We start from the raw sequence: 12,195 nt of genomic DNA on the forward strand, positions 1-12,195 counted from the left end.
ATCTCTGAATTATAACTTAAGCATAAGACTCTGTATGGTAGGGTGTTACATGACACTCATCATCATTCTCACCTATGAATGCGTGACTGACAACCACTTCCGTTCTACCTTAGACCGGGCGCATATCTCTTGGATTCCTTAATCAGAATCATCATGGTATAAGCTAGAATTGATGGCGGCATTCATGGGAATCCGGAAAGTCTAACCTTGTCTGTGGTATCCCGAGTAGGATTTCGGAATTGAATGACTGTGACGAGCTTCAAACTCGCAATTGCTATGCGTGATGACAAACGCAAAAGAATCAAGGGATTCTATTCCAACATGATCGAGAACCGACAGATGATTAGTCGTGCTGTGACAGAGCATTTGGACCATTTTTACTGAGGGGATGGATGTAGCCATTGACAATGGTGATGCCCTACATACAGCTTGCCATAGAAAGGAGTGATAAAAATTGGATAAAAGCAGTAAGAACACAGAGATTCGGAAGGAACACAGCACCTCCATACACCTATCTGAAATTCCCACCATTGTACTACATGAGTAACTCTATCTTTATTTTTTGTTTAATTTATTATTATTATTCGAGAATCTAATAATCTCTTAATATAGTTGAATCTGCCTGACTGGGATTTACAAGATGACCATAGCTTGCTTCATACCAACAATCTCTATGGGATCGACCCTTACTCATATAAGGTATTACTTGGACGACCCAGTACACTTGCTGGTTAGTTGTGCGGAGTTGTGACTAAGTGTGATTCACATTTGAGAGCGCTACCATGTCTTTGGAGCCATTGTTGATGATCACAATTTCCTCCACCAGATACAATCAACTTGAGTCCACAAGTTCTAGTCAAATCATAGTGAAAGACTAGCTTTAGTGGCATTCAAGTCAACTAGCAACTTCCAATTATCAATCAACAAAGGATTTTGATAACTCAAGGGTCTCCAAGTACTCAACCCAAGCCAAGAGGGGAGAAATCTACTCTAAAATCAAACCATGCATTTTATCAAACACTTGGAAGGCATCAAGGGAAAGCATATTAAAATAGCAATAAATGTAAAATCTACAACTACAAAAGAAAGAAAACAACAATAGCAACACAATTAAATAATAAGAACATCAAACATAAATTGCATTAATTGAAATCAAAGGGAACAAAAGTGCATGAACACGAGAACAACAAAATAAAGGAAATTGAAAATAAAACTAAAAGAGAAAAGATATAGCAACAAGAACTTGAAAGGAAAAGTAAATCTAAGCAAGAATTAAAAGCTAGATCTGAGAGAATTTAACCTAAGAACCCTAACCTAATTGTAGAGAGAAGAGAGAGCTTCTCTCTCTAGAATTCTAACCTAAAACATGATGAAAACTAAAACTAACACTACTTGGTTCATGCCCCCTTCAATCCCTGGTTCAATAGCATCAGAAATGAGTTAGATTGGGCTCAAGTAGGTCTAGAAATCGCCCCCAGCATTTTCTGTTAAGTTGGTCACGTGCTGCTTGTCACCGTCGCATGGGTCACGCGTAACCGTTGCCTGGCAAATGTCCCTCCCACGCATAAGCTTGGACCACGTATATGCGTCACTTGGCAGATTTCTGCAAATCCTCATTTCTTTGTGAATTCTCAATTTTGCATGCTTTTCTTTTCACTCCTTCCATCCAATCTTTGCCTTATGAACCTGAAATCACTCAACACACATATCAAGGCATCGAATGGAATCATGGTGAAATAAATTTAGCTATTTTAAGACCTAAAAAGCATGTTTTCACACTTAAGCACAAATAAAAGAGAATTTACAAAACCATGCTATTTTAGTGAATAAATGTGAGAAAGGTTGATAAAATCTGCTAAATTAAGCACAAGATAAACCCTAAAATTGTGGTTTATCAAGGTTAGAGAGATTGAATTACTAAGGGATTGGGATTAAATCTCTCATGATTGCCAAGAGATCAATGATTGCATGATTGAAGAGGAGATAAAAACTATTGATCCTAAGAATGCAATATCTCTTGATCCCAATGTTAATTTCATTCTTAATTCTTGTTATTTACTTCTTGTCTTTAATTCTTGTCATTTACTTATGCACATTTATGGCTTTATTTACTTTTGTACATTTATGCCTTCCAAGTGTTTGTAGAAATGCTTCACTTGGTTTTACTTTCTAGTCATTAACATTCTTGTAATTTAATTTTCAGCACGTTACATTCTTGTCATTTACTTTCTTGTTCTTTTTTTCTTTCATTTAATTTCAAGTCATTTACATTCCTTATTTGCTTATCACTAAAAATTGAATCGTCTAACTAGAATAATTAACCAACTATTGCTTGCTTAATCCTTTAATTCTCATGGGATCGATCTCACTCTTGTACGTTTTATTACTTGATCCGACCCGGTGCACTTGTCGGTAGTTATTGCAAAATTAATTTTTCCATATCAAGTTTTTGGTGCCATTGTTGGGAATTAATTGTGATTAACAAACTACTAGCAGATTAATTATCTAGATTAGACATTTTTTTAATTTTTGTCATTTACTTGTTTTTTCTATTTCTCTTTTCTTATTGCAAGTTAAGTGTTTATGTTATTGCCTCACTAAGAATTTCATATTTATGACATAAGGTATTTAAATTTCTCTTGGTGATTGTGTTGCTTGATACAAGAGCATTTTCAAAGAAAAATGGAGTATACATCATCTTTTGATCAATCATACCATATGGGGTATTTTCCACCACCACAAAATGATTCAAGCATTACAAGAAAAAATGACTGTCGGCACCCTTTTTTCTTGCCACACTTTTAAAGCGTGCCCAAAAGTGGTCTATGGGTACGCTTTTGCGAGGGTGGCCACTGATTTGTGATTTGGCCACGCTTTTTTTAGCACACTTCAAAAGCGTGACCATAGAGAAAAATCGGCACGCTTTTACGAGGGGGCCACTGATTCATGATTTAGCCACCCTTTTTTTTGCCACGCTTTAAAAGCGTACCCATAGAGAGAAATAGGTACGCTTTTAAAACATGGCTAGTTTGTCAGGATATACAGGTACATTTTAAAGCGTGCCTATAACCTTTAATTATTTGGGACCCTAAAAAAGCGTGACGATAGAATTCCCACTTAATTTAATTTCTCACTCAAACACTTAATTTCTTTATCAGAATACTCAAAGCAGCCCTTACTTAGAAGTGAGAACCCAAACCCTCGAATATCTCCATTACTCAACTAAGAACGCTAAACTTTCGTAGCCCTCTCTCAGTTCACAGCCCTCTCAGCTCGCATCCCTCTTCATCACTGAGAAGTGAGAATCCATCGTCATCTTTTAGGTTGTAGCCCGCTCTCAACTTGCAACCCTCTATCCTTCTCTTGCAACCCTTTATCCCTCTTTCGCAACTCTTGGAAACTTCAATCGGTGCTGCCTCTGTCGGTGCACCCTCCATCGGCGCGCCCTCTGTCGGCGTTCACTCTCACTCGCAAGGCCTCCATCGGCACTCGCTCTCTCTCGCTCAAACCTTACCTCCATCGATGCTAACTCAATCGTCACTGCCTCTCCCTCAATCGCCGTTCCTCCCTCAATCGGTGCTCAACCCTCACCATAACACAAGAAGGTACGGATTTAAAGATTTAATCCCTTTTTGTTTCTCTGTTTTAACCCTCCACAACTTTCTATATTTCAACCCTCACCATAACACTGATTAATGTTTTCTTTTCTTATATAATCATCTCTTGCAACTGTCATCACCTCTCTTTTTGTTTTGTTTCTATTATGTGGTGAACTCTCTAGTTTGACTGCATTTGTGTGGGGAATGTGATGGATTGTCTATTTTATTATATGTGCTTTGCCTTACCATGACACGCATGCATTTGTTCGAATAGTACAGATACTTGATATAAGGTTTGAGTGATATGATCATTTGTTATTTTGTTTGATTATGATGTAAATTGCTTATTGGAATGGTTTCTGATGTTTGTCTTCAATTTTTTGGTAAAGGAATACTAAATGGAGGTTTCTTGAGGGTGTGAGGGTCTTTGGTGCACTGCCACCTAGAACGGTATTGGTGCAGCAGTGTATCTGTGATAAACGTGTGTTGGAAGTTCTATGCAACTATGTGAGTGCTTAATTTATTTTCATTTTTGTATTTGATTTTTGTCTAATGGAATTGAATAGTTAGATAAAAGTTTCAATTACAGGCAGCTCCATCAAAGAAGTTTCAAACTTTCAACCTTCAAGACATGTAATAGGCCTATGTACTGCGGTTTGCATTTCATCAAAAGAAAATTATTTCCTAGCTTAAATGCTGTAATTTTGCAATAATCTAATGGTAGGAAGCTAAGCATTTGACCTGAATCAAATAAGTATCCTCTGTTCATACTCATTTTTTTTGGGGCCTGGATATATGTTTCTACTTTTTATCCTAATGTGTTCTCTGCAGATATGATTTAGTATAGAGAGAGTTTTACTAATACAAAAGGGAAATGATTTTATAGAGAAAGTGAACTTCTATGTATTTAATGCCATTGGAAACTCAGATTTTATCTTTCCTATAAAAATTCTTCTGTTTTTGTATTCTTCACAAATGCCCTTTGTAAAACTAATAAAGATATAAATTCTATCAGCTGCTGTCTGGTATACCAATGTGTTTTCTAGTCCAAATTTTTTAAGAGTTTGCTTAATTCATTTTTTAGGTTTCATGGGGATAATCAAGTATGATTCAAGCTGAAAGGTTATTTTCCTGAACCAAAAGAACAAGGAAATGTTGCTGGAGAACTTCAAAGAACAGATTGCTTTGTCTGTGAGAAGCATCCAGTGGAGCTATGCAATATTCTGGTCTATTTCATCTACCCAACTCAGGTACTAACTTCTAACTAACTATTTCCTTGAATTTCAGTTCTGTTTTGTGATTTTTTTTCATTTTCTGTTTCTTGAATATGCGTTGTTTGTGAAAATACCTCAATGGACTTCATATGATGAAACACATCATGACTTGTTTCTTCTTCTTCTCTAATATGAACAACTCAATGCAATAGCTTCTTAGACAACACCACAATTCAATAATACTACTATTCAAAATCAATTTCTTTCTATTCATGGTGCCCATTTAGTAGGGTGTTAAGTTGGGGAGAAGGATATTACAATAGAGACATTAAGACAAGGAAGACAAGTCAAGGAGTGGAACTCAATTCTGATCAGATAGGGTTGCAGCGGAGTGAGCAGCTTCGAGAGTGATACAAGTCCCTCAAAGCTATAGATGCCAGCCCTCAAATTAAGGTTGTTTTGTGTGTTGGGTTAAGTTTTCTTTAAACAAAAATGGTAGCTGTTGTTAGCATTGGTTTTTCCAATAGAATCTGAGTCTCCGGCAAGAGAAATAGAAAAAAAAGATTTGAGAAAAAAAGGTTTTTCCATGAGCATTGGTTTTTTTTTTGCCTTTTGACTTTTCAGTATGAATCTAGCTAAATACATACTTTTTTTTCTTATCTTGACACAATTTACAGCAACTTCACCGATGCTCTCCCTATGGTACGTGTTCTTCGTGTGATTAGGTCAAATTGTAAATAATTAAAGGCCAAATATTCATGTTGGAGCTTAATGGGATGTGTGATTTTGATTTTTGATGTGTTGTTTCTGTTTCGGGTGAAGTACTACTCTGAGAATAACAAGAGGCTTATTCACTTCTCTACTTGTGAAGTTCCATTTATTCTGCCCTGCAGAGGTCAGTAACTCTTCATAACTTAATTGTTATCAGATCTCATTATCCTTCTTGTTGCTGCAGCTGTGTTATTAGAACTCCTTTTTTTTATTTTTTACTTTTTATTTCGTATCTTATCTGAAATTGTTGGTTATAATGGCTTTCCAAAAGGATTTTATCAAAATGTTCAATCATAGGCATTTAGTTGACACTTTTCGAGACTATAAGTATCTGGGAACCTGAAACCGTGCTGATGGAACAGTTGGGGAGTAAGCAGCTCAATTATTTATCCATTATGCTTTCTTGTCCTTCTTTTCTTTTATAATAAAACTTATTTATGAACTTCTCATCATTTCCACTCTTATTCCACTGTCAAGGTACAAGTGGATGACTTTTGGAGAAGCAGGTACTACACGGTCAGCTATAGGCTCTGGTCTGATTTATTATGGAATTCCAAAGGTTAATTCTATAATATAGTCATGAACCTTAATTATTTATTTCAATACTTGGCATATATTATTACCTAACCACTGGTACGTGCATTTCCAGGAGCTTGCTCTCCCTTTTCTTTTTATTATTTTTTATTTTATAAAAGAAACACAAAATATTTCTTTTTACTATTTTTTCTTTGCACTAACATGGTGATTGTAGTTTCTTACCACCATCTGTAGTTGCTAATGATTTATAATTTTATTTATTCAAGAAGCATCATTTATGATTTCATTGCTAAGTACTTGTTACCACTTGCCTTTTTCTGCCTTGGATGTAGGGAAGCAGCAATCTTCAGCCCTTTAGCCACCAAAACCTGATGATGTTGCAACTATTTGCTATACAAGTGGTACAACTGGAACCCCAAAGGTGAGTAGGTTCTTGCCAAATTACTATTTTTTGTTTATGGTAGATGTTGTATGCATGAAATGCTTTCCTTGGTAATGGTCACTTTATAGAACATTCTTCATTTATCCTTCTGCTAAATGGATTCTCTTCAGGGGGCTGTCTTGACCCATGCAAACTTCATTGAAAATGTTGCTGGGACCACTATGGATGAAAAATTTGGCCCTTCTGATGTGTGAGTTCATTTTGAATGCCTATGTCATATTGTCCAGTAGTATTATTGTCATATTTTGGCTCATAAAATATTCTAAATGTTCTTTCTCTGGATTTCTTTTTATTTTCAGTTATATATCATATCTCCCTTAAGCACACATTTATGAGCTGACAAACCAAGTCATGCATGTACATTTTAATGAGACTCAGATCACACATTTGCCAAAAGAGGTCCAGAAGATATTGAGGTTAGAACATGGCTTCAATTGGGGTGTCAGAGATGCTTGGAAACCCCATCAAGTTGAGTGGTGCAACAAGGTCAGCACCATCAGCTTCTAGCCCTGCCACCTTCGAGACTGTGGCTCTCTTTGGTAAGAAGAAGGCAGCACCACCTCCTCCTTCAAAGAAAGCTGCTGCTGCTGTCACTCCTGCCAATGATGAACTCGCCAAGTGGTATGGTAAGTGGTTGCTCCTATCTTCACATCCTTTCCTTCTTTTGTTCTTTACCATATCTAATCTAGTTACTAGAAAAACTTCTACATGAACTACTTTTTATTAAATTATAAGTATTCTTTAAGCGGAAATTCAGTATAGAATATGCAAATAAACTGAGAGAACCAACGTAGCTAACAAGTCCATAGAGTATAGACATGGTTGTGTTCTTTTGACAATGTAATTTGTTGAAATATGGTAACCGAGAAAGGAAGAGAAGGAACTAACAAAGTTTGACTTAGCAGTAAGAGGAGGGTAACTTATTGCTATAGCCTATGATCTCCTAATTAGTCCTAATTAAGTTCTTGTAATGAACTAACAAAGTTTTTTTTATATACTCTAGTTGTACAATTCAAGGTAGGAAACTAGTTTCTGATCATTGCTTCCATTTGGTGACAGGTCCTGACAGAAGGATCTTCTTGCCAAAGGGTCTCTTGGACCGATCCAAGATCCTACCATACTTGACTGGAGAAGTGCCCGGAGAGTATGTGGATTCTTCTCTAGCTAGTTCCCTTTGAATCCTAAACATTGTGAAACTTTGACTTGTTTTGCTTAAATTTTCTTTGATATTTGTTGATGTGGCTATGGTTATGATCATTTTGTTCTCAGCAAGAAGCCGGAGGACATTGCCAAGTATGTCTTAACACTTTTTGTCAAACTTGATATATATCCTTTTGGTCACATTAGTTTACGAACTGCTTTAAAATACATTTATTATTTGAAGTATACTAGTTGATCCCTTTTTTCTGATGTCAAATTGCTCTCTAGTATGCTTGGCAAGTAAATTCACTTTATTGAATGGGAATGATCATCTTTCTTATTCCAGAATTGGTTTCAAGTAGAAAATGAATGTATAAATGCATGCATTAAAAGATGAACAAAGAACTATATCTCTGTTCTCTCCTTGTTTAAGTGAATGCTCATTAGCTCAGGAGCTTGTGTTGAAAAATTTACTCGTAATTAATGAGATTGAGCTTATATTTATGCAGTATAATTGAATGGTTTTGCAGGATTCTGGATGAAGTTGAAAACCTTGCTACTAATTATAATGAGACCGAGTTTAAGTTGTATTGTTTCTGTATTTTTTTTCGATTTTTAGTTTTGGAATTCGAACTCAAGATTTATTTTGTATTTGAGTATTAGTTTTTTAATGTATAAAACAATTATCGCAAAAATTATGTCACTAATTATTGTTTAATTTATGTTGTACTAAAAGTTGCATGTTATACTTGTAGGTTTAGTAATAAAAAAGGTTTGAAAATTTATATTTTGTAGGTAAAAATAAGAAAAAGGATTTTTTTTTTAATTTTATAAAGCTATTGCCACGCTTTTAAAGTGTGGCCATATAACTGGCTATCGCCACGCTTTAAAAAGTGTAGCCATATCTTTCTCTATCGGCACGTTTTTAAAGAGTATCCAAAACAAACATTTTGGGACGTTTTAAAAGCGTGGCGATATGTGCACTTTTTGGTACGCTTAAAAAGCGTACCTATAGGTTAAGACCTATGTATGCTTTTAAGCGTGGCAAGAAATGAAAGCGTGCCAACAAAAAAAGCGTGCCGATAGAACCACAAAAGCGTTGCGATAGAACAATCGGCACGCTGGCAGATGTGACCCTTTCAAAAGCGTGCCAAAAGTTCAAAAAGCGTGGCGAAAAGCTATCGGTACGTTTTTTTGCACTTTTCAGCACGCTTTTAAAGCGTGGCAGAAAGCTTATTTTCTTGTAGTGAAGTTACTATACTAATTGTGGTTGGGGATATAAAGATCAAGGGATGATGGGGTTTGAGCAATCAAACTAAATGGAATACTTCCCAAGAACACAAAATGATTCATACTCCTATGTATGGAACAACTATCCAAATTGTGATTGGAAAGGCCAAAATCAAAGAGAATTTAATGTTTCCTATCCCATCCATCAAAAGCCATCATCCATAGATGCATTTATGCAAAACTGTCCAACTTCACCTCCAAATTATTCATATCAAAATTCTTCACCACTTGAGTATGCCTCAACACAAAATTTCTTCCAAAATGTATATAATTCAATTCATCAAAATTCATTTCACCACACACAAAACTCATTTTAAAATTCACAAAATTTATTTTACAACTCACAAAACTCCTTCCACACTCCTCAAAACGACTTCACCAAAACACCCACATATCCACAAAATCATTTTCAACCTTCATCTCTTGAGCTACCATATGAACAAAGATCCTCAAAACTTGAATCTATCCTTGAAAAACTTCTGAAGGATATGGAAAGCTTTAGAGAGGAGGAAAAGAAGGATATGGAAAGCTTTAGAGAGGAGATGAATAAATTATGGAAAGAACAAGAAATCTCTTTCAAGAACATTAAAATGCATTTAGACCAAATGTTGGGTACAAGGGAGGAATTAGAAAAGCAAGAAAAAGAAGCCCCCTATATCAAGTGAAATCCCAATGAAGAAGGAAGCTGTAAGGGAGAAAATAACCAAGGGAGTCCACCCTCTAATGAAGTAGAGAGTTGCATGGTGGATGATTTAATTGAACCATCAATCCAAGAGATTCTTGACGATGAAGACACTCCAACCATCACACAACACCTAAGTTTTGAAATCACAAAAGTGAAGGAAATCAAGGAGAACACTCAAAGAAGGATTGTGACCAAGAAACAAAAGAAAACATCCATGGAAAAGAGAAGGTCAACAAAAAGTCATCCAACCCACACCCCAACCAACAAGAGGAATCAAGCTAATAAAAATAAAAGAAGGCTTGTTAGAAGGCAACCAAATCTATAGGCATCAATTTTCTCTTCTTATCCCTTGAAGTCATTTCTCTTAACCAATTGGAAGAGGAGGAAGAAAATTCAAGAACCAACATGTCAAGCTAATGACATTAAAAGAGCGCTTGTTGGGAGGCAACCCATCCTTTGGTAATTATTTCTTGCTTTACTTGGTTTTACTTTCAAATAATTTGGCATGACATTGCATAGAATAAATTTGGTGTTATCATGCAACAATTTGATTTTCAATCTCCACTAGGTACTTGCATCATTTTAAATGAAAGTATCACACTAAGTTTGGTGTGGCCACTTACCTTTCATGCAATGTACCATGTACAACCCACTTATTAAGGCAATCACGTTGTCTCTTTTCTTTGTGCCTTGATTGTTATCTTTAATTTTGCTTGCTTAAACCCATGCATTACTTACATCTCTTCTTGAAGACATTCATGATTAATCGTAAATTCCATCACCACTATTTTATTTGTTGCTTGAGGACAAGCAATCATTCTAAGTTTGGTGTTGGAAAAGGAAGGAATAGGAGAAAAATGACAATAACAAACATGAAGATCTACAAGGTGGTTAAGTTCCTTTTTCTTTTATTTATTTTCTATACTTTCAATTGCGTGATTGTCTTCCATTTCCTTTATATGCATGTGTGTTCTTCTTTTTGGAAAAGCATAGTTTGATTTGGAATTGTAACATGTTGCTTTTACATCATAATTACCATCTTGAAATTTGTGAGTCAAAACAATTAAGAATCATGATCATAAACAAACAAGGTAATTAAAGAAGAATCTAGCATGATCATATAAGAATTGGAAGGCTAGCATGACTATTTTTTGCTCAATTACATTTGAATTTGTTTAATTTAAGTTTTAATCTATGACATTTTATAAAATTTTTGAAATATTGAAAACCTTGAATAAGCAAATCAATTAAAAGATCAAATAAGAAAATGGTGGAAAAAGGAGAAAGTTGAAGGCTCTGAGTACCAATGACAATTCATTAGTCAAGTACTTGTGGTGTTTATGTATCAAGCAAAAAGCTTGAAAACAAAACACTTAGAGTCAAGGCTAGGCTCAAGTTCAAAGCACTCCCTCGAAGCTCAAGGCTCTAAGCACCAATGATTATAAGGAAAGTAAAGAAAATAAACAAACGAGTTTAAAGAGTCCTCTAATTAAATGCATGTTGTGCCTATGTATCATGTGGTAATACTTGTAAACAAAGCATTTAGAGTCGAAGCTTTTAACTAATGATGTAAAGCACCAAGAAGCTAAGCTAAGAAAAAGATGAAAAGCTTGATTCAAGGAAGGAATATAAAAAAAATTCATAAAGTGAGCTAGATAGAAACATCAATCATTTGAATTTCTTTTGTGATTGTTTCATACATAGTAAACTAGCCAACCATGAACATTAAATTGTTATTCTTCTCACCTTGGATTGTCAAATTGTATTGCATGATTCTTTATTTGCTTGAGGACAAGCAAAGTTTAAGTTTGGTGTTGTGATGCGTGTGTATCATGTTGTGTTTTCTATGCGTTTTAATATATAAAAATCGATTCATAATGCTTAATTATAGAGTGTTTTGGTGATTAAATTGAATATTGCTTTGACTGCTTAAGTTGATGATTTTTTTACGAAATGATAGAAAAATAAGCAATAAAAGCACTAATAGAGGAAGCACGCTCGTAGGGTGGCAAAAGAATTGGAAACAAATTCAAAGAGAAACAAAGAGGACTTGCAACTCTGACATATTCACACTCCAACATAAATAACTCGAGCTAGAAAGCTCCAAATGAAGTGATTCTAGTGCCATTGGAAAGTAGTCTTTCCGAGATTTCCAACCATATATAACACTAAATATTGGACACTGGATATAAGGGTGTAAATCAATATTTTTTCAACACTATGTACTCGGCGTGCAGCTAGGCGTGCCTGGGCGTGGCATGCTGGGCCAAATTTCCTGCAAGCACGCCAGAATGACCTCTTCACCTTCGAGAGATCATAATTTTGCCTAGAGAGGTCCAAATGACATGCTTCCAATAGTGTTAGAAAGCTTATTTTCAGAGTTTTCCAATGATATTTAATAGTCCATAGTGAACATGTAGTTTGGAGCTACGAACGACCCATTTTTCAACGTTGCAAGATTGCCAAAGCCCAAATTATCACTAAAGTGCCACTTCAATAACACTCCATATTGGGTCA

The 12,195-nt window shown here is 35.4% G+C and overlaps 1 protein-coding gene across 3 annotated transcripts; it reads left to right on the top strand.

The window, feature by feature from the left end:
- Positions 1–4,683: 4,683 nt before the first annotated feature.
- On the top strand, positions 4,684–8,381 carry LOC107494381 (chlorophyll a-b binding protein CP26, chloroplastic-like). 3 transcript variants are annotated; one of them, XM_052257931.1, is made up of 10 exons: positions 4,684–4,849; positions 5,104–5,266; positions 5,491–5,515; positions 5,636–6,143; positions 6,454–6,542; positions 6,674–6,753; positions 6,863–7,189; positions 7,623–7,707; positions 7,833–7,856; positions 8,234–8,381. In XM_052257931.1, the coding sequence occupies exons 7-10, from the start codon at positions 6,988–6,990 to the stop codon at positions 8,364–8,366; spliced, it is 444 nt and encodes a 147-aa protein (XP_052113891.1). In that variant the 5' UTR covers positions 4,684–4,849; positions 5,104–5,266; positions 5,491–5,515; positions 5,636–6,143; positions 6,454–6,542; positions 6,674–6,753; positions 6,863–6,987; the 3' UTR covers positions 8,367–8,381. The 3 variants fall into 3 exon arrangements, with proteins under 3 accessions (XP_052113891.1, XP_052113895.1, XP_052113893.1); XM_052257933.1 differs by lacking the exons at positions 4,684–4,849; positions 5,104–5,266; positions 5,491–5,515 and having other exon boundaries at positions 5,867–5,953; positions 6,062–6,143; XM_052257935.1 differs by lacking the exons at positions 4,684–4,849; positions 5,104–5,266; positions 5,491–5,515 and having other exon boundaries at positions 5,517–6,143.
- The last annotated feature ends 3,814 nt before the right edge of the window (positions 8,382–12,195 follow it).

The sequence above is a fragment of the Arachis duranensis genome, chromosome 1 (genome assembly GCF_000817695.3).
Source record: "Arachis duranensis cultivar V14167 chromosome 1, aradu.V14167.gnm2.J7QH, whole genome shotgun sequence".
NCBI lineage: Eukaryota > Viridiplantae > Streptophyta > Magnoliopsida > Fabales > Fabaceae > Arachis > Arachis duranensis.

What these genes read in the sequence shown, in the direction of transcription:
- LOC107494381 (XM_052257931.1), top strand. Translation starts at nt 6,988, where the DNA reads ATGGCTTCAATTGGGGTGTCAGAGATGCTTGGAAACCCCATCAAGTTG. An exon ending in ACTGGAGAAGTGCCCGGAGA is followed by an intron (nt 7,708 to 7,832) that starts GTATGTGGATTC and finishes TTTTGTTCTCAG; the next exon opens with CAAGAAGCCGGAGGACATTG. An exon ending in AAGCCGGAGGACATTGCCAA is followed by an intron (nt 7,857 to 8,233) that starts GTATGTCTTAAC and finishes ATGGTTTTGCAG; the next exon opens with GATTCTGGATGAAGTTGAAA.